The sequence below is a fragment of the Accipiter gentilis genome, chromosome 20 (genome assembly GCF_929443795.1).
Source record: "Accipiter gentilis chromosome 20, bAccGen1.1, whole genome shotgun sequence".
NCBI classification, from domain to species: Eukaryota; Metazoa; Chordata; class Aves; order Accipitriformes; family Accipitridae; genus Astur; species Astur gentilis.
Window position 1 is genome coordinate 26,340,435 of NC_064899.1, and position 26,236 is coordinate 26,366,670.

General features: G+C 38.2%; 1 protein-coding gene across 8 annotated transcripts in view; it reads left to right on the forward strand.

Moving 5' to 3' along the window:
* Window positions 1-26,236, forward strand: part of TNS3 (tensin 3) — a 234,011-nt gene that overhangs the window by 122,319 nt on the left and 85,456 nt on the right. For 7 of the 8 annotated variants that reach the window (XM_049823713.1, XM_049823715.1, XM_049823716.1 and 4 more), the window contains 10 exons: window positions 2,312-2,362; window positions 3,611-3,733; window positions 5,260-5,324; window positions 8,340-8,423; window positions 11,729-11,841; window positions 12,962-13,022; window positions 13,163-13,238; window positions 17,049-17,178; window positions 18,165-18,230; window positions 20,673-20,777. In XM_049823713.1, coding sequence (XP_049679670.1) covers window positions 2,312-2,362; window positions 3,611-3,733; window positions 5,260-5,324; window positions 8,340-8,423; window positions 11,729-11,841; window positions 12,962-13,022; window positions 13,163-13,238; window positions 17,049-17,178; window positions 18,165-18,230; window positions 20,673-20,777 — 874 coding nt within the window. The remainder of the gene's footprint in view (window positions 1-2,311; window positions 2,363-3,610; window positions 3,734-5,259; window positions 5,325-8,339; window positions 8,424-11,728; window positions 11,842-12,961; window positions 13,023-13,162; window positions 13,239-17,048; window positions 17,179-18,164; window positions 18,231-20,672; window positions 20,778-26,236) is intronic. The other variant, XM_049823714.1, reaches the window with a different exon arrangement.

Consider the following 26,236-nt stretch of genomic DNA (forward strand, 5'->3'; position numbering starts at 1 on the left):
TTTTTTTTTTTCCTATGGTGTTGCTGAGCATTCAGCTGGGTGGAGAATTAATATTGTCTTAATAGTGTGAGTTAACTTCCCAGTTCAGGATAAAAGCATATGGGAAGGGGGAGGGGGATGTTTCCTCTCTGATGTGTATAAGGAAGAAGGGTTTCTTTTTCCCCACTTCTTTTATCTTACTTCATTTTTTATTCTTTAGATGAGGTCCTAAAATTTAGGGCAAAAACATTTAAGTTTCATAGAACTAAAGGCTAATGTTCCTCTTTCTTATACCAAAATATAAGTAAGTAGACCTAGGATACGTCAAAAAGGGCCTAAAAAGGATGCAGTTAATCATGTATTTATAGCATGTGCTTCTCTTCAAAGACTTCTGTGACCGTTTGTTTTGTTGTTGTATGTGAAATGTTGGTTCCTGTACCTTCTGGTCTCTGTTCTGCACTGATAGGACTCCTGGAGTATCTCAGTTTGATCTCTACTCTAGAGCTTGACAGGGACTTGGGTACAACAGCGTCTTCGGTTTGGCGTCTCCTCCAGCAGTGACAAATACCCATCACGAACAGGGCCATATCCTGACATACAGGAATTTAAAACTGATCTTACATATAAATACGACAAGAAAGATGAATAAAATAAAGTTCTTGCCACATAGCACTTTTTTTCTGTGCAAAATTTTAGGTAATTCATCTCTTAACACAGCCTTAACACTAATCTTAAGAATTCTGTACTGAGAAGTACAACTGTCTACTAAATTGTTTTGCAAATATTAAGACTGCTAGAAAATTACAGACATTTCATTTGTATAAGACACTTCTTGTTTCATTCCTGTTAAATTACAGTTGGTGTTTCTGGAAGGATAATAACTATAGTCTTAATTGAAAATGTCGATACATCATCCTGATCCAAAATAATATGGACAGTGCACATAAGAATTTTTGATTGCCATTTAGCTCTTCAATAGTAATCTGTTTAAATTGCAAACTATGTATTGGACTAAAGACCATGTTCCTCATCATATAAAGATGTTTTATGCTTTCTTTTGGGGTTTGAGGTCAATATAAGTTGCATATACCCTTTATGGACAATATGATGTGTAATTCCAGAATCTTACGCAGCTTAAAATAGAAGCTATTTTCTGGGGTCCCTTGTTAATTTGGGGGTTTCTTCATTCTCTGGATTAATTTCTTGTTCAAAAAGCATACTTTTTCCTAAAGAGAGTATAGTGCCTTCCTGCTTCCACTGTGTCCATGATGGGGTTGCACATCCAACTTATTTAAGTACCCCATCAGGGAGCAGCAGGCACCAGCTCTGGAAGTGAAATGATGTAGTTTCTGTAGCCTGTTCAGTTCTTGGCTTCTTTGCTCAGACTGCTGCTGAGAGTGCTGGTTACGCCGAATGGGGTGGTATGCTTCAGAAAAGCGTTCTTAAATTGTCCTTGGGTAGTAGTAAACTGTATATTGGAGTTACCCCCCATATTTACTATTTTTCATATTTATGGCCCGTTTATCCCATTCTGGCAGTGTAATGAGACTTTTTAAATGATTATGAATGTCATCTGTACTTAACTGATTGTGATGTGAAATAGCCACACGATGAAAGAGAATCTGCCTCTGAGGCATTGTTTCAGTTGTTGAGTATTGATATTTCAGCTTTTTGTTATTGATACTGTTTTAAAGTACTTCCTAATGAAAGAGTCCAATATACTTGTACACATTGCTTTATTTTTATTTTTACTGATGTTCATTTAGCAGTCTATCTCTTTAGCTGTTCCTTATTAAGCATGAAGTGTATGATAACTTACTGTCTAATGAGCTAGCAGAAGAGTTGGAAGATCTCACAGGCTAAGTTATAGTTAAATAGCTATGCCGCATCTTTCCTGTGAAATTTTGGCAGACTAATATTTTCTTGCCAGGCACTCAAATTCAAATGTTTAAGACTGTACCACCCTCCCAGGCTTTTCTTTGTTAATTCTAATGCTGTGCAGTTATTTTGCATGATGCCCAGGTCTCTCGGTATACCTCTGACTAAAATAAAGCCATGTGAAATAAATGAAATGTAGCAGAATTTTAATTGTCCTTTTTCAAAATGTGCCTTTAGTTTCATCTTTAGTTTCATCGTATGATAACTGAATACCTAAAATACATTTGCTAGTGCTACCTGACTTCAAATGTTAATTTAGTTTAGTAAAGCAGCAGGCAAACCTGAAGCCTTACCACTCTGTTTCTTGTAATTATCATGTGTTTCGCATACAGCTATTTAGTACATAAATTACGAAGTCTTGGTGGTTGATACTTTTTTCTTTCTTTCTGAACAGGTGTTAAACCTCTCTGAAAAGAGATACGACCTTGCCAAGCTTAACCCAAAGGTATTGGTTGTCTTCCATAACATACTTCTCTTTCTAGTGCTAAATACAACTTAAATGGCCTGGTAAGCCCTGAAGTGATGCAAGCGTTGAGACACGGAGTAAAAGAACTTTTGGAAGATGATAAAAAGCCCCACACGCATCCCTTTTTATTTTTTCCAAAGTTCTGTTTTGTGTCTGTAAGGGCTGCTTTACGTAGCTGTTCCTGTTGTTTCTTAGACTTTGCACACAGGACCTGAAGCCCCTCGTGACTACTGAAAAATTCCTATTGAGTGACATAAATTTTACTCCAAGTATACTTCCTCTGTGCAGTCACAGGATACTAGGGGTTATATACTGCAACATACAGTCTGATAGCTCAAGCTAGAGAACTCGGTTCAGATATAGACTTCCCTTTTGTACTGTTTTCTCATAGTTGCTTCTCTGCACAATGGAGACGTAAGGAGGGGAGCTATTGATGTCTGTCTCTTGCTCCTCCTCACCAAGTGTTGTATTTGTTGTAAAAAATGCTATGCAGGTACTTTTCAGCAGGTATTCTAAGGCCAGTATAACACAGGTGTGTACTTGTAGCAGTAGATTTACAGGGATATGTGCTACCTGAGGAAAATATTAGAAGAACTCTTAATTTTGACCTTTTGAATGCTTTATTGGTCATGAAGGATTTAAGTTGCTCATGGTTACTGTTTTTGTTAGGGTTAACATATTATATGTGTACAATAATGATAGGTTGAGTAAACAGTATTATATAGTGACTAAAGTTGAATAGAAAATATGAACAAAGTTTTGAGACGTCACATCTGTTGCACATGAAGGAAATAAATTGCAAATCACAAAATACTGGACCAGGCCAGTTAACATTCTTTGTTCTAATTTTGACCTCCTAAATATTTTACTGCTATAAAACACCTGAATTTCTAATTGAAAATTCTTTAAGAAATCAAGATTATCAAAAATGTTGTCGCTTGTGAGTGGTTGGTGGGTTTTGGGGGAAGTTTGTTTTTTGTTTGTTTGGGTTTTGTTTGTTTTTATAAAAGTACTTAGTATCTTAAAAAAAACCCAAACAAATGCCCTTCTTCTGCTTAAGAGACCTGTAAGCATATTTTAGTTACATCATGGCGTTTGAATGACATGATTATCTGGGGTTGGAAAAAATGCAGAGAGTCTGCACCCTCACAGTTATTTGAAGACAGATTTTAATATGCAGTATTAGGATCAAAGTGTCTTTTGTGAATGTTACTCATTTAATTGCAGATTATGGATGTGGGGTGGCCAGATCTCCATGCTCCGCCGCTCGATAAGGTGTGCACCATCTGCAAGGCTATGGAGTCATGGCTGAACAACGATCCTCAACACGTGGTGGTGATCCATTGCAGAGTAAGTGAGCTTTGTGCATACACGTCGTCTATCAGTTTGTATTCCTTTTAAAAAACCTTGTCCTTTATTCTTACTTATTTTAAAAAATAAAAAAAAGAAGTTTGCTCTGTTTTCGATTTTGGAAACGGTGCCAAATCTTCAGTTGCTTTAAGTAGGCTTAAATCCACTGACCTTGCATTCTTGTTACACACTGCTTTTTTTATGATAACTAAGGTTCTGGCCTCTGCTCTGGGTATAGCATGCAGTGATGTTAGTTCACTTTCTTCAAAGGTCAGTGCTACTTCTGTGAGTGTATTTAGAAGCTTGAGGTTTTTCCAGCTCAGTAGCAAACTCTTTAGAAGCTTTTCACGTTTCGTGACATTCATGGATTTTGTTGCAGAGTAAGGATAGGCAACATATCACAGATCATCCCTTTAGACTGCCTTAGGGTTGTAGGAAATGAGGGTGTTAAGTACCTCCTCGGTATTTCTGATAGGTTCTAACTGCTGGCATCATTGCAGTGCCTTACAGCAAAGCTACCATTGCGCAGTGTTACTTCTTCTCCTTGCTTGCTCATGATGAAGAGAAATGAAGAAAAGCCTGAATTAAATAGATAAAATGAATTCAGAACTGAGTTGGTAGCTGTGCTGGTGACACTCGAGGCAAATCTGTCTCTGTGTTACTGGCAGATGTTACTCTAAACAGAATGAGGGTGATAACGGGACCAAAACTTCTCTTCAAGTCAGGTTGGGTAGTCCTGAGTCCTGAATTGCTTGCAGGGAGAATGCCACGATTGTATGAAACGCTACTGAATTCTTACTAGTTGCAGGACTGCAGCCAGGAGAATGGCCCATACGTGGGAGAAAAGAAGAGAGGGCAAAATATTCCTAGGTATTTTATATACAAATTGGTAGCGCGTATTGTTGATTATTGCCTTTCGGTGATGACTTTAAAGTTTCCAGCCACGAAGATAGACACAGCAACTTGTATCAGTTGAGAGACTGAAATTGTTTTGAAATCTGTGAGAATTACTGCTTAGTAAATTGTACTGAATTTATGTCATAAGTAGTAGTTGTTATAAATCTCAGGTGCTGGGAAGGTAACAATGCCCAAACCTGTCAGAAACTCATATGCTTTCCAAAATAGGTATTTTATAGCATTTCATGCCAGAAAATTGCAACATTGTCTAGACTTGTCTTGAAAGATCTCTGGAAAAAGTAATATAAAATTAGGATAGGTGATACAGTGTTTCTATTACTGGTCAAGATTATTTTGTTTTAATAATTTCCTCTCAGTAAGACTTGACAGGCACGCACGTAGAAATCCTACTTTGTGGTTTTTATGTCACTTGTCAGCCAGCTTGTATAGATAGACAAGCTGCTGCCCATCATTACCACAATTCCAACAACACAGGAGATGCATAAGCAAAAGGACTCTCTGAATCTCCTGTCTTAAAAGTTTTGTTTCATATGGGTCTTAAAATAATGCCCCAAAATACTTCCCAATAATGTAATAAATAAGTTATCATTCCCTTTTTCCTAATACAGGGAGGAAAAGGAAGGATAGGCGTAGTCATATCATCATACATGCACTTCACCAATGTTTCTGCAAGGTAAGTTGTGAATAATGCATATTGTGTTTTCTACAATTAAGGAAACCTCAGGAAAAGATGCCTTTTAATTGTAGTTCTGTTTGCCACCTTACTGTTTGTCAGTTAAGGGTTGTCAGGTTTTCTTCTCAAAGAGTCTTGGAGCATGTCTTCTTAAAACAGCCTGCCGTCATGACAGAGTTTTCCTGTGGTCCTCCTTTCAGCAGGAGGTTGCACTAGGTGACACCCCAAGGCGCCTTCTAATACAAGATATTCAGTGATTCTGCGGAAAAATTCTCTAAAGGGTCTTTTGAGATGAATGAAGAAATGTGTAAGAAACAATTTTTATATAATGATACCATCTTTATTCTATTGAACGCGTCTATTTGCCACATCCATCAAGTTGCCTCTCTTGAATCAATATAGTATTCCTAAAGTAGTTAAGGAAAACAGTTATTAGAATCTGGAATCAGTACTTGAATAGGGAATTCCTAGACATTGATCAAAGTGCAGAATGCAGTTTAAGAAATAATCTAGACTTTCATCTTGCAGTCAGTGCAAACAATAGGTGTCTGAGTACTTGGTTTTAATTGTTTCTTTTAGAGTGCTCAAATTATGAAATGACAGTTGACAATTTATGTCGACAAAGATAAAAATGGATAAATGGTCTCAAAAGGATGAAATGTGTTTTGTTTGGGGTTTTTTTGTTTGTTTTTTAATCAAACTGTTTTCCCTTGGTCTCTTATATATACATAGATAAATGTATTAAAATGCCCTGTAAAGGCCGTGGTTAAATGAAATTTAACCGGTTGTGAATTCACACCAGTCTGTCAGTAATAGATTTGATCCAACACTGTAGCAGATGAAGTCCTGAATCACTACAGGCTGATGGCAAATTACTAATGGATTTCAGTAAAACCAGCATCTCAGAAAAGAATCTGTGTTCACGCTTGTAAGCCTGATCAACAGGTAATTGTAGACTAAGAAATTAAGTGCATTATACACACTAATATGTGCTGAAAAAATAAATACCTATATCTTCAAGTAGTAATTGGGGCAGTGATTGCCACAATTCTGTAATATTTTGTTGACAAGTATTGTGAATGACAAAATCTGTCAAGTGGGGTTAGTACAGTACTGTGTTGTGATCTCAGTGTTGCAATATAGTGTCATCCTTAAAGGTGGTACCTGGCTATAAATACATTTTAGTAATGCCATAACAGAACACCACCTGGATATGACTGTAAAACCCAGTGATGAAAGGTGTCATCTTTTACCCCAAACAAATTCAGGATTCCTCCGGTGAGGTTGCAGGGGATGAGTGAGTTTGGAAGCCCTTCTTCAAATTTCTGGATGTCTGTCAGCTACTATCCAAACCTGAACTTTTCTGTGTAAGAATGAGGTTGGGGAAGTTTCCTACCTAGGATTTGTATATCCCTAGCATTATCAAGACTCTTCAAAATGCTACAGGGCAAGCTCACAGAAGCAGAAATTGCTGCAGGTGCTGCTGCTGAGGGTGCCAGCTGCTGTGTCAGAAATGGTACTCAGAAGACTTTGAGGATGTTCACACTAAATGAAGTTCCTAATTCGCAGCGTGCAAATGCCAAAAAATCTAGGCTTAGTGAAAAAGCCTTATGATGCAAACCCCTTTTGGTTATACGTTATAAATATCTGATTTTCTCATTTCGGAAGGAATAATGTGCCGTCATATTTAATGAGGGCAAACAGAGCTCTTTGTAATAGTTGGTAAACTCTGTTTTAACAGGTGAAGTACTAGCAGTGTCTGGCCAGTTATGAGTGGCTTGCCTAAATTCTGGGTGGTAGTGTGGGTGAAGATGTATGATGGGTTGGGTAAAGAAGAGGGGTTTTAGGTCAAGCATATTCTAAGCACACACTATGTAATCTTTGACATCTGTGAAGAAAAGGCATGACTTCACAGCTCAATCCAGCACCCTGTCAAGACAATCGGTAACTTCTGATTATTTTTTGGAAAAAGTATAATTCCATTGTTAGCCTGATATGCATATGTATATTTTTTCCTCGGAACTCATTTAGGTTGAACTAGATGTGGAATTTAAAGTTTGATATTCCAGAGTCTAATTATTTTGAAACTTCTGCTTTTTTTATGTCCTGATGCTAATTAACGCTGTCAACTATAGCTGTTGAGAGACACATTGGTTTTATCTGGTGTAGATACAACAGAATCAGCATAGCATGTTATCCGGCATATGTGATAAACGGCATTCTTACTGATTTTTGGCACTTCTGTTTCTTTTTTCTGTACCCTCTTGCCTTCCTCTGCACAGATGCAGGAGACCCGCATCAGAGCCAGTCTGGGTAGAGAACGGAAGAAAATGTATTTTTTTGAATGTTGCTCCTTAATTGTGCATTTGAAGAGTTTGTAGTTGTCTGATGCAAAACATTTCTTTTTCAAAGATTGATGCTTTTATTTTAAACGTTCTCTCCCTTGGTGGCTCAGGTCACAAGAAACAAAGACTGAATGAATTTTTGACTGCTTAAATGATCCTCTAGGCTGGCATCCTTTGCGCCTCATGCACTGTACTATGGTCAGAGCTAGGCAGTGGTTTTCATCTCCATAATGTTACTGCTTCTTTTTTAAAAACAGAATAAATTTGTATTTCGCAGAGGGAACTCCCCAGTGGCACTCTTAGGAAATTACAGCAAGTATCTTTCTTTTGCAGCCTGAGCTGCTTGGCATTGCTAAAGTTTATTGCATTATGACTTTAACATATTCACATTGGAAATACGCAATCCAGTTAATTGAATAAGGGAGTAGGTGCTTTGCCTCAAGAAGGAAACTGCCTTGAGGTGTGGAATGAGAAGGTGTCAGTGGAAAAAACATTCTTGTCTGACCTGTAAATGCCAGAGTTGCGAGTTAGGTGCTGCTTTCTTTTCTTTTTCCTTCCTTTCCTTCTTTTTCCTTCCAAATATTTTGGCATATTTCAAGCAGTAACGTGCTGAATTTCCAAGATAATCCTGAACTGGAATAACATGTTATCTGTGTCTCTGTTTTGACAGTGCTGATCAGGCTCTAGACAGATTTGCTATGAAGAAATTCTTTGATGATAAAGTTTCAGCTTTAATGCAGCCATCCCAAAGAAGGTATTTAATTTGTTTCTAATTCATACCAATAAGGAATATCATCGTTATCTTCTGCCCCCATCCCTTACTCCCTCCCCTGCTATGTGAAGGCTATTTCCACAAGATCCTCCCATGATGCCTGAACTGTCAGCACTTTATCTTATCTTGATATTCCTTGATTGATGAGATCTCTCCTTCAGTTCCTGCACATAGCCCGAAACAGATAAGACCTTTTGTACCGTGCTGTTATCTACGTGTGTTCTTACTGCATTGTTTGTTAACAAAAAGAGATGTCACAATCTATTTCTTGATTGCTCCAAGATAATAATAAACTCATTTTTCTGTGGCATAAATGATGTGTATGGAATGCGTGTTGATTAGTGTGCAATAAAGATCTTATTACCACTTGTTTGGAGGATCTCTAGATTATGCATCTGCCCCATGTCCATGCTCGTAAATGTTTGCATTTTGCAAGTATGCGTTATTCATTCTGTCTATCTGGATGTCTTACCTTTTCAGTCTGTCTGCATGAATGAGGTTGAGTTAGGACTCAAAGTAAGCAGTTTGGAAAGTGAATAGTTCTGGGGTTCGCTATTTACTTCATTTTGACAGAGGTAATGAAGGATTCAGTACCAAAAGAGATTGATATCCATCAGACAGGTAATTGTGATATAGGTGAATCTTCTTTTAGAAACATAAAGTATCAACTGGATTTGATTTAGTAATTACTGTTCATTTTTGGTCTTAATCAGCGTGTATACAGTAGGTTTTTTAGAAGTTGTTTAAAGGATAAGGCTTTGCTAGTGATTAAACTAGAAAAATAAGTAGTAACAACCAGCATAAGGCATTTGGTTCTGTTAATCTCTAAATAAGTAAAAATTTTCTGTTGCTTCTTGAACCCATTTGGTGACCTGCACAGCTCTTTTTCCATTTGAAAAATAGTAACACAGCATTCCCTTAGACTTGAACTAAACTTTTCCTAACTACAAGTTTACTGGTCTCTTTTCATTTTTTCCTTCATTTTTATGCTTGCATGTATGTGTATTGCATTTTAATAATAAGGATTTGAGAGTGGTGCCTACAAGGTAGAGAAATGTGAACCGTAGGAGCAAAAGGAAATAGATGTTGTTAATCTTCCCGTCAAGGAGCCTTATGCAGCAGGCTTATTTCCATGAGAACCGGCTGCCTCACAGCAGCCTCAGAGTTGTGCATCAGGGCAGTTTTTACAACCCTGTTGACAGAAAGCTTCAGTAGCTACTAACTTATATGCAAGCCCTAAAGCTAGAGATGAAAGAGGTGTAAATGGTGGTATCTAGCTTTCCTACCCTCTTCAAGGACACTTGCTTAATTCTTCTTGGGGGGGGGAAGTCTTGAAGTCTCGGAGAGACTCAGTTTACCTCCCGACTGATGGAATTAGCACCTTTGCTCAGTAGTACTGAACTTGAGCTGCCCTTACGGTCTTCCAGGCGCAGGTGCGCACAGGTACTTTGGAGTGGGTCACTTGCCGTGAGAACAGAGGAGGTTCTCCAAACCATCCGCCAGAACCGTTCTCCTCAACCTCTCCTTTCCTACCTTTGCCTGGCCTGGCAGTGGGTACTAATCCTATTGCAGAGAAAGGAGAATCAACTCTGTAATATTTGTGGGCAATTCTATATTCCTTTTTTGATCCTGTTTTGGTCAGTTAGCGGCCTGAATCACCTTTTTAATGTGCTTTTTCTCTGAAACCATTCTTGGATAATTTATTACCAATGTCTTTGTTAAAATCCAGTTGATGTATAAACGGGTATAATTTAGGTAAATATCAAAATTATAAAATTTGAAAATATACCCATTATTTGTATTTTGAAACTTTTTCTCCACTAGGTTTTGTCCAGAAAAAAATATATTGTGGCCATTAAGTGGGTCAGTCCTGAGAATAATCACTTAACTTTTCCCCACTGCTGGTTGAATGCTATAACAGTGGCAAGAAGAGCAACCATGGACCAGATCTCTTATTCTGAATCCATTCTGACAGTACTTAAAAGGACTACTTATTCTCAGATAAGCAGTTGAAGGTTTGCCTGAATAAGAAGCGCAGATACAGACCCTTCATATTTAGAAATTTCAAATAAACCTTCGGGATAAATCTTTGAACATGCTTTTCAAAAATAAGCCAACTGCCTATAAGCATCTTAAATGCACTGCCTTGAGAAAGGTGTTCAAAAATTCAGTCAAATTTTTGGAATAATTAAAAATGGGTAGTGGTAGAGAGGAAATGTTCAGACTGAGAGGTCACTGACAAAATACTTTGTCATGTATGTGTGACAATTTGTAAATTTGCGCTTTTGATGTACCAAGTATTTTCAGAAAGACTGAAGGAGGAAACCAAAAAGCAAAGTTGTTTTTCTTAACGTTTCAAAGTAAAGTGAGCTTTACTAGCTGTCTATAAAATGAAACCGATTTTAAACCACCACAAGCCCCGTTCTGGGGTAGTAAAGCTGTCGTTGTTGGGCAGGATGTCTTTAGTTGTGGTGTTACTGGCAGCGTGCAGCAAGGGATCAGTTAATTTGATCTGTGTGTAAAGGGGGAAAAGGAGGCGATATTCTTTTTCCTGTACATTCCTTAGAGTGCAGTTCAATGAAGGTCATGTCATGGGCATGGAAGAAAAAGGGACTCAAAGCCAGTAGAGAAATTAAAGGAGACCGATTTCCCTTGGTTATTTAAGAAGATAGGAAGAATTTGTGTAATGCACACTGCGGTGATGTTCACCTGCATGTACTTGCTCATGAGCTTGTGACCAAACTGGGTATTAAATAGCAGAAATACAATGATTTTCACGTTGCTTTGTTAGTTTTCCTCTGTTTGGTACTGAATGAGATCACTTCTCGTTATGAAGATGTTATTTGCCTGCATTGGCCTTAACGCTAAGATTTCTGACCAAGGGCACTTCTTGCTCTTGTTTTAATGAAGTGCGCTTCACTGTAGATGGAGTGCAACCCACGTCATGCTGCTGTGAAAGCCAACTGAGACCTTCAGCTGGAACTAGAAATATATACCAAAATGATCGACTTTACTGTATCTGCTAGTTTCTTTCTTAATTAGAGCAGTGACGTAAATAACTAAAAGGAAGACGACAACAATAGCCACGTCACAGCCATGGATTTAATAAAGCGGTAAATTAAAGTGTCTTTTCATGCTGTTTTGTGAAGATTATTCTTTCAGAGTCGTGTTTAATGTCACGATATTATTCAGTACCCACGGCCTAGAAATATTGTGTAAAGAATGTATTTCCCTGATACAGTTGCATTACTGGTTTTATCTAATTCAGATAACCTTTGTATCTTTAGATACGTGCAATTCTTAAGTGGCCTTCTATCTGGATCTGTGAAAATGAATGCAACCCCTCTTTTCCTGCACTATGTTATCCTTCATGGCATCCCAAGCTTCGACGCTGGGGGAGGTAAGGTACCTAACTTTTCCTATCCAAGTGTAGGCTTAAAGTCTTGTTTCATTTTGGAGCTTTCTAGAAAGCCTGCATGAATCTCAAAGTAGAGTTGATGCTTCTTGATAGCGGTCCAAATGTTCCAGAAAAACATGAACCAGAAGAAGAGAATCCTAAGAGTAAAAATTACAGGAGGTGAAATAAAATTCTTGTCCTTTGTTAAATGAAGAGTTGATGCTATTCACGTCTGCCTAGTTTCTGAACATTTGTGATCCCGGTCTCTGGAAAATAGCTGAGAACCTGGTCAGGTTTCAGAGTAATTTCCTCCTTGCTTAGGAAATAAACATAATCAGAAATACAATCTCTTTTCTGTTTTGAGATTGGATTTTCTGTAGAAAAGCCATTTGGATATGGTGTGCTTCTAAGGTGGCCTGCCATAATAAGTGGCTTTAAAATTAAAATGCTAAACCAACATGTTGTACTAGAGTATAATAAAGGAGCGTAACTGTACTTCTGTCATCTGAGAGTTAAATAGCACCTGTCTTTTGAAATGTCATCAGTATGAATTTGCAATGCTGCATTCTCGTTGTTTAACCTGGTTTTATGTCTAAAACAACTACTTCAATAAGGACAAGATATTGTTTGTTGTCATAAGAAAATTAAGGGACTCATTATTTTTGAAAGAAAACTGTAGATCAAATATTTTGTTTAATTTTGAAAATTCTTTTTATTTTGCTTCGGGGTTTGGTGGTTTGTTTTGTTTTGGCCATTCTCTTTTTTCCCCTTAAAAATTTTGTTTTCCTGCAGAAAAATTGGGCAGGCAGGCAGGCAGACATTTTGTAAGAGCAGTGTTCCCTCTTTCTTTCCTTACCGGAATCCTTTCAAATTCCTTCCTCCCCAATTCAGAACTAGTCTGAAGATCAGGAAAGAGTTACTTTTTCATGAAATATAATCAAACACTTTTGGTGGGGGAAATGAATCTGTCAAAGCCAGTTTTGCTTTGACGGATATTTTGACAGTCAACATTATGCCACTTGTGTGCCGCTTTTCTCAGTCTGGATATGCATGAAACTTCTTAGTTGTAATATTTAGATAAAGGAAAATAATTATAAAACAGTCTTTTCTCTTGACTTTTCAGCATGCCGGCCTTTTCTGAAGTTATACCAGGCTATGCAACCAGTTTATACATCTGGAATATAGTAAGTCATAAGCAGTTTCCTTTACATTTGAATCCAGGTTTTCATTCTCATAATTGCAGAATTACGTAGTCGTCTTTTCTTTTTCTTGTTTTTTGTTTCTTTCAACCATAAATTTTATTTTTCTTTTCTCTCCTGTTAAGTAGCATAGGCCCAGAAAATCAAAGCCGGATCTGCATTGCTATAGACCCTGCCCAGCTTTTGAAGGGAGATATTATGGTAAGTTAATTGTACGGAATGAAAATCTAGTACTGTGCCATTTAGTTTACAGTCTCTGACCTGTTTTGCGTTCTTGTAAAAAAAATAAATTGAGCAAATGGTTGCAGACATACTACAAAATAGGTTATTAAGTTTATTTAGTCATCAACCTTGAGTTTTATAGGAAACAAAATTCCTATAAAACTCAAACTAGAAGGTTTTTAGGAGCCGAAACAATTGCTCTCAGCATTCCCATTTCATAGCATCACCAAGTACAGTAAGGCCTGTGTTGCTATTTTCTTTATAAAAATTGCTTTGGGGAGTATTTGTAACTAGGCATTAAAATACCCTTGTCCTGTAACTTGGCAGGCAACATGCACAATCGTAAAACTCTATGCTGTAAAGAAAATACCTAACTAATTCGGAGTTGTTTTGGGACTCAAAAAGGTGTGATACCAAATAAAAGCTTTCTGATTCTACAAGCACGTGCAGTATTTAGAAAGCAATCTATACAGGTTAATACATCATGTGTAATTCCCTGTGTGCAAAGTGTAACTATGATTGAATTGCAGCACTATCATTTTAAATCTCTCTGCTTTCTCTCTTCCTTGTCATACACAGTTATGCACAGAGAAAGTAAAGAAAGGTAGTTGCCTTTCAATTTGTTAAACTAAGAGGCCAGAAGAACATGTGGAGTGAATGGTGGGGGGAAGTACTGTCAGAAAGTATTCCTGGTCTATTGCTAGTAGGCTTCAGAATGTTTGTGTTTGCTTGTTTTATGTACTACTTTGAGAAATGTTGGACCTCCATGTAAGTGGTCCTTGGTATCAGGTTTTTTTTTCCTTTTTTTTTTAAATAATCTCTTATTATCCTTCCTCCTTCTCACTTTCCTACTTCCTTTCCCTGTTCAGCTTAGTATATTGTTCTTTCTTTTTTCACTGAAAAATGGAGAAAAAAAAATTTAAATATACTGTTACAAATTGGTATACTCTGGAGGTTTGGGACAGTTTCAAATTCGGGAAGATTTGTTCCTCATCGGAGGACTGTTGGTGCCTAAGGAAATGGAATAGATCACAAAAGAAATTGGTCTGAGACAAATTCAGTATCTCTGAAATGTGTTTAACATGAAAAATGAGCACATAGCCTTTCAGTAATGCTTGCATCATTTTAAAGGAGATCAACTTCATTAATCCCATGCTATTACTGGAGGTAATTCTTCTGAGCAAGGCAACATCTTATTCGGCATGATAGTATTTCCTAAACAAAGACTTCATTTCAGTTTTGAATTTTTTTTTTTTTTACTATTTCTAAGCAAAAGCATCAGTGGTTTCAGGAGAAAGAAAAATCTATAGGGTGTTCTGCCTCCAACACCAAAAGGTTTAACCACTTGAAGTGCATGGGTTTAAAAAAAAAATTCACTTGCTTGTCTTTGGTTTAGAGAAGTTGTTAATGCAATGTGAGTAGTATGTGGTGATACGGCACTGCCACAGCTGTTGGAAAGCTGCACTGACATCTGTAAATGCACATAGGTATTTCCCAGTATAATACCGTGGCTGCATTAATTCCTGAATATGGCATCAGAAGGTAGTCTGAATTCAAAGTTAAGCTTAGACTTCATTGAAAGCTTATTAGGTATACTGAGCATTAAAAGATTTTTTTGGTATCCTGGGTATAGATGTACACTGTTACTGATTGTAAGAGAGGCCAGATTTTCATGAACAATTAGAATTCTATATAAATAAGTTGTTCAGGATACGCTGAGTTAAAATTATTCAAGGATGTTATGTTGAATTAGAAAGTAGAAAGAAGCAGGAACTGCGTAGTTCTCTGAACTGACCCAGATTTAGCATTTTTATAAACATGGTTATGCAAACCTTAGTAGATTCTGAGTAAATCCAGAAACTGTGTGAAGCCAGAACTCTTGACAAGTTGGAGGATAAAATGTATTGTTCAGGTATTTAGTCTTCTGCGTCTTCAGGAACTCTCATCTATGATCCACATGTGAAAATAATGTGATTGTTTAAACAGCTAAAGAAGTTAATGTTTTTAAAGCAAAATTGTGGAGGAACATACATAACCTTAAAGAGGCTCTTAATTCTATTTAATTATATTATGTGAGCAAAAAAGAAGCTTAAAAAGACTTATCACAGTTACTTTCAGGCCAGTTATACATTTTGGAGCAGGTTAATTCTAACATCTCTCATCAGGGGCTTTCTTAATCCCCTTTCTGTCCATTTTTCACTTCCAGGCAAACTTGCAGATTTCATCCTTTATGATGGTGTTTTGCCTTTACATAGAGCTGCTGGGCATAGTGGAGAATGAGCGTTTACTCTTGAATCAAGCAGTCTGTTCCCCCTACCGTGTATTTCGGTAATTTAAGGTGCTGACTTATGGCCGTGGTTCTAGCGTAATGATGCTGGTAGTTGTGATTGGACTAAAAGGAAATAGATCCCTTCAATAACTAGGGGTTTGTACACTGTGTTAGTTTTAGTGGGTGTGAAGCACTGTTTAAAATGAGAAGCAAATATTATTTTACCTGGCATTACCACTATGCTGTAGGGGATTCTCTTCTAAAAACCAGAAACAATCCAAATCTTCGCTTTCAGATAAAATAATGCTTACTTCCATAGAGAATCTCTCAGCCTTTATAAAGGGTTAGGAATATGTGGTTTACATAGAGAATACCTGAAAAAACCCCCATCTCTGGTGTATGGTCTGAAATATTTCACAAGTTGTCCTGTGTGCCATGTATATGGTCAGGGCTGATTAACTTCTGGAATTTAAGACATCATGGGGTTACTATAATGAAAGGTAAAGAGCAACAGCTTATGTTAGATTTTTCAAATCCTGTAGAGAGGAGAATTTCCTAACTGTGTTTTAATCCTGACTTTCAGAAGCATCCCTCTTAAACCCCTACATCTTTCTTGTATTACTTCAGTTTGAGTAACTGGTCTTTCAGTTACTCAGTATTTTCTGTCTAGAATGCTTTTCTCAGTCTGCCTTTAAAAAGGTGATTTTTTTTTTGTTGTTATTTTTAATGCATTTCAGTAACATCTGCTTTATCATAAAATCCCGATATCATCAGGATAATATAAAATTTTCAGTCCTGTGACTAAGGTTACCAAAATTTTTATGTATTCCTATAAGAATGCTGAGTGGCTTTGTATTACAGTTGACTCAGAGAATTGGTAGGCAAAATATCCATAGGTCTAGTCTAAGGGAAGGTGGTGTTAGGGAGTAGGTGTATTGTGTTCGCCTTTAGCTGCTGAAATTCATACTAGCTGTTATTTTTACAGAGTTCTGTGTTGTTCTAGACAAGGTGTCAAAAATACTACCAACTTCCCACAGTAACATAAAACAAGATCCTATCATCACTAGAGTAGGTTTTTAAAAAGTCCTAAAATAGATGTAATCAGCTTGCAGGCTTGCTTCTAAAAACTCTGTATATTCTTCAGTTATTTTGAAATGGGCGTGCTGTAAGTCAGTTTTACATTAATTGGGTACCGTGAAGAAGTATGGATACAAGTCAGCATTCCAACATTGTACTAACAAATGTTGTGATTCTGAATCATAATCTACTGATTGGTGACTGATAGTGATGAAAATAGTAATTATTATTTTTACACATCCAGAAGTATCTTGCCTTGGGCCTGTATAATTTTAAAGGATTGAATAACGCATACTCTGCTTGTTACAACATCAGAGGTGTCTGCAGTAAATTGCGCTGTGGCTGCTTTACTTAGCAACTAACGCATATACACACGTTTGTTCGGATTTGTAAGAAATTACTTCCTGACGTGCTTCTCTCTCTCTCTCTCTCTCTCTTCCTAGCTGAAGTGTTATCACAAAAAATACCGGTCAGCTACTCGTGACGTGGTTTTTCGCCTTCAGTTTCACACTGGAGCTATTCAAGGACACGGCCTGGTGTTTGGCAAAGAGGATTTGGACAATGCCAACAAGGGTACTTGCCTTCTGCGGTCGGTTGGATGCGTATGTGTGCAGGGGTGCATGTGTGTGCCTGCGCATGTCATGATCATCTTCAGGACCTGTTTTCAAAAGGATTCTTGGGGGGGGTTTCCATCCCTATTTTTAGGGAAAGGGAGACTGCTTTGTGTTAGTTAACTCATAGCATGTAACACAGGTAAACCCCTAACGAGAAGAAAAGCTCTTCAAGTGAGTTAACCTGTCAGAATAATTCAGGTACTCTTACCTAGTCCTTATCACCCCCTCTCACATCTGTAAAAACAACAGACATTGGTTTAAAATGGTGACTCTGTTAGTCACCATTACAGGAAATATGATGAGCTAAGCCAATCCCTTTTTTGGCTGATGAAGAGAGTCACAAAGTCCGATACTGTGTTCGTGACCTAGTCTGCTTGAGTATGGGGATCTTTTAATATGCTTCAGAATATCCAAAAATGGAGGCAAAGTTTTGAGACACATTTAAAAACATGTTGTGCTAGTCTTTGTATTATTACTTCGGGTTTATATTTACATGCAGGATTGCAACTCCCTCACCCTATGTTAGTAGCAAACTAAAATCAAACGTATTTTCCTGCAACATGTGGCTACACAAAAGTTTTGTGGTCAAGTATTGCAGTTTTGCCAATATAGGGAAGAATTTTAGTTTGCTCCTGGGTGTGTTCTCCTCTAAAACCAAAGGCAGCCATGTCTATCTAGAGAGAGGTTTGGGAACTGTACATCTCTTCTGCTTTTGACTGTTCATGGAAGTAAACAAAACTCCAACTGATGCTTATGTGGGCTTTTCTGAAGAATGTGTGGGGCAAAGAATGTGGCTCTTTTAGAAGCAAATTGCTAAACTGCAAGTGAGAACGGAAGAGTGACGAGGGTACGTGTATAAATAGCTATAGAGAATCCTGATTTCTGAGTGCCTTGGAACTGCTTTTCTCGGAGATAGCTTGTTGAAATACTATCCTTTCTTCTCAGATGACCGTTTCCCTGATTACGGCAAAGTGGAATTAGTGTTTTCAGGAACTCCAGAGAAAATTCAAGGTGAGCATACAGCAGGAAAAATATGATTAGTTTGAAAATAAACCACATTGAAATATGTATCTTTTAAAAACTCCTTTTTTCCTTTTTTTTTATTCCACTACTTTTGTAGAAGTCTGAAGTTCAACTTTACTGTTAAAATATGTAATAGAGTTACTGGTTTAAGTTTGAAAAATTTAATGAAGACTCTGCATTTACATCAGCAGGAGCGATCAGATTTTGTTTTAAAACTGTACCAGAACAAATGCTGATGACTAGTAGAAAACATTTGTGAATCAGTGTAAAACATACATAGTATAGGTAGCTTGGCCTGGCATCAGGTACAGCAGTGCCCTATCCCATAATCTTATTTCGATGTTGTCATAACTGATTATGTTTGCAGTGGTGAAGTCTGGACTGTCTTCGTTTTAGTGTAAAGGGATATAGCTATAGTTTTGTTGAAAATGCTTCTGCTCTGAAGTGGACTTGTAGGGTTTATCCTGTATGCCTCCAGAATTCTACTGTAATATGTCTAAGATCATAGATAATTACGACCTGCAATAAGAAATAGTGCAGTTTAATTCTGTTAACGGATGTGTTCTAAACATTTCTGGATAGTAAATGCATGAAGAGAGGCCAGCTGACATGCCTGAAAAAGGATCAAAATTTTTTCAAGTCTCCCTTCCTTAGATGGCAAATCAGAGGTGTGTTTATTAGCAGGCTCCAAGTTGTTGGAAAGTAAGGTTCTAAGTAACTGGAAATTTGTATTCAATTGCTCTCTAGGGTATTAATTGGCTAGGAAGAAGAGTTTACCTTGAAATACTTATTTACAGTTTCTGCAAAATGCCTTTTCCATATCTGAAAATGTTATAGAATCATAGAATAACTGCAGGGTATCTCTAGTCCATCCTCCTGCTTGAAAGCAGGGTCATCTCTGAGGTCGGACCAGATTGCCCAGAGCTTTGTCCGGTCAAAACCTCCAAGGGTGGAGACTTCACAACCTCAATGGGCAGACTGTTCCAATGTCTGCCTGTCCTCACAGTGGATTTATTCTTTCCTTATATTGACTCTAACCTTCTCTAGATTCAACTTACGCCTGTTGCTTGTTGTCCTTCCCCCTTGCTCCCACCTGGCTCTGTCTGCCCCGTGGCCTTGGGGGGGCTGCTGTCAGGTTCCCCCCCAAGACCATCTCATCTCCAGACTGAAGAAGCCCAGGTCCCTCAGCCTTTCCTCGCAGGGCGCGTCCTTCAGTCCTGACCACCCTGGTCACCCTCCCCTGAACTTGCTTTGCTTTATTCATATCTTTCTCCTATTGTGTAGCTCAAAACTGGACACAGTATTCCAGAAAATAACTGACTGTGATACGGTTTTTAAGAAAGAATACACTTGCCAAGAGGATGAGATACCTAACTGTTTAGGTAACAAACTTCATAAATTTGCCTTGTGACAAACGTCATCACAGAAACTCTCTACAGATGGTTTTTTTTCCTCTCTGCCTAAAAAGGCACAGGACCATAGCATTCTTGTCCTTCTAATTTTAACTATCCTTGTTTTGAAAGTCACAGCATGTGCATAACACTCTGCCGCTTTAGAACAATACAGTAGGACTTGCTTCTGCAGACACAGCCGAAGAGTTGATAACTGAGGATTTCTTTGTTCACTGATCTAGAGGAGCAAAGGCAGAAAGCCGATTTGATTTGTATCAGTGTCAAAGCCAAGTCCAAGGTCATGAGTTCCTGGTGCCTGTGCTTTGCTTTTGAATCACTGGGCCACACCTAAATTCCTCACAGTATACATTTAAAAGCTGAATATTATCTTATGCCTCATTAAGGGCACAAAAACGGGGGTTACTGCTGAAAATTCCAGGTATGTTTGGCAGAGCATACTTAAGTGCAGTCAAACACGTTGAAGGCAAGCTGCCCAGTCTCGGGGTCTGCCAGGAGCCTGGAGAGGGGATGCAAACGGTGTAGTTGGCACCTTGGGGGAGCTGGGAGGGACACGGAGCGGCAGCTTTCAGCTCTCCCTATTCATCTGCAGTGGTAAGTTGCTCTGGTATCAGAATGATAATCTGTAACAGTGTCTGTCTTTATCATTCCTTTAGTACCATCTCTTTGTAGATACTTGTGGTTTCATTCTGAAAAGCTATTTGTTTTATCGTGCCTAACTATAGGGCTAGGTGGATCATCTGTGTTACTTGTGTTTAGGAGCTGATGCAAGTTACCAGAGCTACATCATAATCAAGAAGCTCAAGATAAAATTCTCTGCTTGTAATGAAACATAAATAAAGCTATTTTTAGCTGGTTTACATAACCTTTCTTCCCCTGTTGCTGCTTGTCACATTTCAGAATATGGTATTGCAGTTTGGGGAGCAAACTTCTGTCAGAAGGCCACATGCATCTGTGCATGTATATCATTACAAACGTGGCTATGATAATGTTTGGTCTCAAACAGACGTTTATTTTTTAGGATGTGAACACCTTCAGAATGACCATGGAGTCATAGTTGATTACAATACCTCAGACCCACTAATACGCTGGGATTCCTACGAAAATATGAGCCCTGATGGGGAAGGTGAGTAATTTGATCACATGAGACCAAGGCAAAACCTTTCGCAACTGTGCCAGAGCCTTTGCAAGGGAGGAAGGAGAGCTTATTTGCTTGAACCTAATGCCACTTCACTGATGTGTTAAGTAGCTGTCTGCCCTTCCCTGTTTAGCTTTAGTGTCTCTAATGGAAAGAAAGCTGTAGTAGTTGTTTAAGAGAGATTCTTGTTAATGCACTGAATTGGACTGAGACACAACTGGTTGGTACAAGTTACTTTATTATTTGTAAATTTGCTCAAAAAATTTTTTGTTCTAAAGCTTCTAGTTGGAATCCTAATATAGAATTTTAAGAACAACAAAATGATGTGGTGAGTTTGTAGCCTTCAGTGCTTACTATGTTATATGGAGTGTTGCAGGAGGTGCACTAGACTGTAAATTTACAGATAAACAAACAGCAAAGGATGTGCATGTTGCATATTTCCCCTCATAGATTTACCTGTTTCCAAATTGCCCTTTTATTTCTTAGATTTTTCTTCTGTCATCTGCTGATATATGCAGGAGTTGAAAGCCTCCAGTAGCTGCCTTCAGATTCTGACTCCAGTGTGGATGCTTTCCCACTGCTTTGCTTGAGTGAATGTTGTGCTTTTTAATGGATATAGTTTTCCTGTAGGGACTCAGAATGTCACACCGGTGTCTGCACACCTCAGTGCACATGCAAGCCTGACATGCTGCAAGTAAAAACATGAGAGAAGTTATTAAATGGATGCCAAAGTTCTTGTTTTTACAACTTTCCTGTTATGAAATTAGAGAGAGGTAGAGCTAGAATACTTAATTAGCCACTCTCTAGGCTCAGTTTACATTGATTTGTGTAATCTGAATTCAGCATTGACCATCTAATGACTACATTGGTGAGGGGTTTAGGGGCAGAAGCATTGACTGGGAGCTGTGACTTTTTTCCACTGTGTCACTCTTGTACAGGAGTATTTCCTGATCCACAGCAGACTTCAATCTGCAGAGAACTAGGGGAAAACAGGGCGGGGGGGTGGGGGGGGGGGAGAGAACAGTCATTTGGCATCATTACATGGGGCAGACAGAGCGCTCCTTAGGGAGTCATCAGAGGCTTTATAGTTGGATAAGACTGTGCAGTGCCTTTTAGAAGGAGTAACATCAGAGAGACTGAATGCTGGCTGAAGAAGATGTCTCAATTTCTACCCAGGATGTTTCCATATACTTTGCTTCCTTTTTTCCCCCCATCCTTTTCCCCCCTCCTTTGTATATACATAGCCCTCAGCAAGCAATGCACTGATGTCAAATATTTTTTAATTGCTAAGATTGATTGGATAGATGGATTTGACCTCCCCATCCTTCTGCATTGCATTGTAGATACAGGAAATTGAAAGCAGAGATAAATGTGTAGGCAGCACACTGTGGGAAGATACAGAACTGTATGCTGCTCGTGTCTTGTAGAAGACTTGATCACAGACCAGTCACAAGTACAATTAGCTTGTTTCCCTGATGTTCAGAAGCCATATGTGCCACTTAATAGGCCTTTGTGTGTAATTTGTATGCATGATATATTTTTAATTACCTGTGATACAACATAAATGTGATGTGTTAGCATAGATATTGAGCTTATTGTGAATCTGCAGAGAAATCACTAGAGTTGAAGCCAGAGAATATACCATGAGAACATGAGATGTATCCAGATACTCTTTTTCTCAGCAAGCATTTAAGAGGCAGGGTGTTACCCTATGATGCTCAACCAAACTGCAGACAGAGCATTTGTGTCTGCATTGGCTGTGCAAAAGATCAGGAGGGGCTAAAGCACATACACAGGGGACAGCTAGATTTTTCTCTTAAAGAGATCTGCACTCAAAACAAAGGTAAGCTTAGTCTGCTGCTTGAGATAAACGTAGCTTCCTTTAGGTCTTCCTTTTATGTAGGATTTATAAACACCAGGACAGACTTCTCTTATGGTTTGTTACAGCTGTTCAAAGACCACTAAGAGGAGATGCTGATTTCACATCCAGAAAGCAAGCAAAGTCAAAAACCTTAGAGTCTGAAGCCTTTAGCTACAATCCTGAAGGCAGAGAGAAAAATCTTTTCTGTACTTCAGAAAAGATGAAGGTACAAGATGTGGTGCGTGTGAAAGTCTGCGTAACAGTGGTGGTATGTTTAAGATGAGGGAAAGTCTCATAAAGAGTGCCTGTTTCAGATCTACTCCATGTTAAGTTAAACTCCTAGCCTAATGTGAGAACCAGTCTTCACGGTTTGACTTGTACCTGTTTTCCCACAGGAATTTCGATAGGAATAATATGAGATGTGGGTGTGACAGATGATTCCTGTATTACAGTTATACGCCTTTTTGTTCATTTAAAAAATGCCTACCTATGAAATTCCAGATCAAGGTGGCCAGGAAGGCTACAGCAGAGCTTTGTGAAATGAACAGGATTTGCTTTGTAGGTATGCTGTGTGCAGAATAGCCATTTCCAAGCTGATGTGTTAAAGTGGAAAATTAGAAGTGAACAAGAAAGAGGTATGTCTCTTTTGAAATCCTACACCTCTTTGGCCTTGTTACCAAAAGAACAAAAGATGAAAGGACATGATAAAAACAAAATGCACCCAAAGTATCTTGGTTCGTTGGCATGATACAGTATTGCAGACAGAAGCAATTGCCTTTTAAATGATCTTGAACCCTTTGATGGTAGTAAGGTTGTGTACATTTGTGTTGAATATAGCCAGGCTTTGGACAGTTTGCTCCCTGGATTTAGTTCCTTATCCCTCCTTCTTAACAGCACAGGAATTTTGACAAATGTAAAGCATTAAGTGATTTTAATTTCTTCTCATAAATGCTGTTTCTCTTTCAATTCCATGGGAAGTGTTTCTTGTGTGTTGCACTAATCATCCTCCATAATAGACTGAAGATTTTATTACGTTTCTAATTCTAAGCTTGTATCAGATTTCCTCCTCCTCGAGCAGTACCTTAACACAGAGGTTTCTGTTACACTGCATGCAGTCAAGCATCAGATTTGGAACCACAAGAAGCAGAAGGTCTTCCTGCTACTGCCATGTAGAAGTCTGAGACAGTTGCCATTGGTTTCTTTGTGGTTTTAAAGCCTCGGTACTCATCAAGTCTTGTGTGTGTGTTGTGGGCAGGAAGGAACAAAAATGGCTCTTGATCTTGCTGAGTACTTTTTTTTTTTTTTTTTTTTTTTTGCCTTAAGGCATCACTTACCATACAATAGATGTGTATGGATTTACAAAAGGTTGCTCATTTGCTGCAAAATAGCAAGTTGACCACAAAAATATACAACCTGTGGCCACAAATGAGTAGTATTTTCTGTTATGTCAAGAGATTTAAATGTATCCCAATTCTTCTTAATAATCATGTTTTTCAGTTTGTAACTTGGATATTGTAGCTCGCATACTTTTAGCCGCACTTGGCTGTTTTCCTCTCGATTGCTAAGGTCATACATGTCTCATTTATATTTAGACCAATTTGGGGATTGGGATTGTTCATGATAATATTTTGGGAGTTGTTTGAAGTGAAGTGATGGACTAAACTAATGTGGGCTTAGTAGCTACTGCTATCATTAAAAACGAGTAAAAACAATTACTGCTTGTAATTAATGGCATTTGAGGCAAGGAGAGGGGGAGCAGTGATAAATGAGGATGAAGTGTTTTCTATGGGAACAGAAAGTTGAAAGAAACAAGTAATCCCTTCCGACTCCCTGAAAAACTTTTCATATGCTTTATACTTACTAATATTTCTCTCTCTCTCAAATACCAAATGACAACTAGTTTTGAAAAAGCCCCCCACCCCTGACCAGAGGGAAGAGGTAAATGGAAAAAGTTTGACTTGTCTTTTGTTGAGGTGGGTTTTTTTAGTTCTCAGTGATAATTTTCAGGATGATTACTTGGCGTATTGAGTAAGAGATAGTGTTGTTAAAACAAACACTTCCCTCCTGCTGAAAATGCAAGTTTCCTTTTGGATAGGAACCATCAGTTTGTGTGGAACCCACTGGCGGATCCTGGTACAAGCCTAGGCTCTGAGGTGTTCTGAAAATAAAATCAGAGATGTTAAAATGAAAATTAAATGTATTGCCAAAGAGCACAAACTCGTTTTGATAGAGAAGGTGAATAATTGGAAGAAAAGATGACCGTTGCTGTTCCTTTTGCACTCTCTGTGGCTGCTTTATCTCAGGTTTATTCTAATTATCCTGATAGCACACTAAGATTGTTCTAGAGAGAGAATGAATCTACCATGAAGGAACAACTCTGTCTCCAGATGATGACTGTGGGATGTGTGTGGCTGGGAAGCTATACTGCCATTTGCATGTGCAGCATTCAGTTAGTCGAGATGCGGGATTTTTTTGGTTTGGTTTGGTTTTTTTAACAAAGAAAACTGGTACGCATCAAAGGTTATAGTTGGCTAAAATAGTATTTGTTGTAGTGTGACTGAATTCAGTGGATTGGCAACAGAAGTGCACCTGGTTCTTGTGCAGCGTTCCATTTTAAGACGTTTCACTTATTTTAACAACCACTAAATCCCTCCGCACTCTTTTGTCTGCCAGCTCTATAGTCTGTGGAAAGAAAAGAACATGCTCGCATGTTAGAAATTGCTTAAAATGACAAGAGGACTTTCAGCAAGTCTTTGCAAGGCAGGGACTTAAGTATCTTTCTCAATAGAACCTCACTGTTTGTTTCCTAGCAAAGTGGGTTTGCTTGCTTAACAGTGTTTGATAATTAGAAAAGAAACAACTTTGAAAACAAAAGGATGTTTTTCATTCAAGCCAAATAGGGTAGGGCTGAGTGAATCCAAACTCCTCTATCTTGAGAGTGTTGCTTTACAAATTTTCTAGCCTTCTGTAACTGTAATCAGGACCAATTAGTCAAAAATTGCCAAATATTTATAAACTGGTTTGCTCCTGCTCTTTTTATTTTCATAAAGGAAAGGATCTGAGAAGTGTTTCCAGGTAGGCAATAACCAACATTCTGGTATGCACCCATGTCATGTGATTAGATGGGATGTTTGACTTGTATTGAAATTTTTTCTCCTCTTCAACCCAAAGTAAATAGCTATTCAATAGGGAGGTGCCCTCTCATGTAGTTAAACACTTGTTTTCCCAGAGGGCCCCTTCAGTATTGCAAAACTCAAGGGCTGAGGCAAAACTGCTTGGCTTTGGTACCTTAACAGGAATGCAGATGCCTACCAAAGAAAACAGCAGGTTTGATGCCGTTTCTGGTGAGTGAAGCTGAAGGATAAATTGGTAGTGAATAAATGGTAATTCCAGCTTTTAGTTACCAGCTGGATGCAGTATTCTTTGAGACAAAGAGAGATTTGTTAGAAGGGATGAAGAGGTGCCCTGCAACAATTTCCCCTCTTTCTGTTTGACGGTGAAAATAGAAACATCTATAGAAAATAGAAAAAATTACCCTATAAAATGCTGCCAGCTTGAAACAGTATCTGAATGCCTTGGAGTGTCT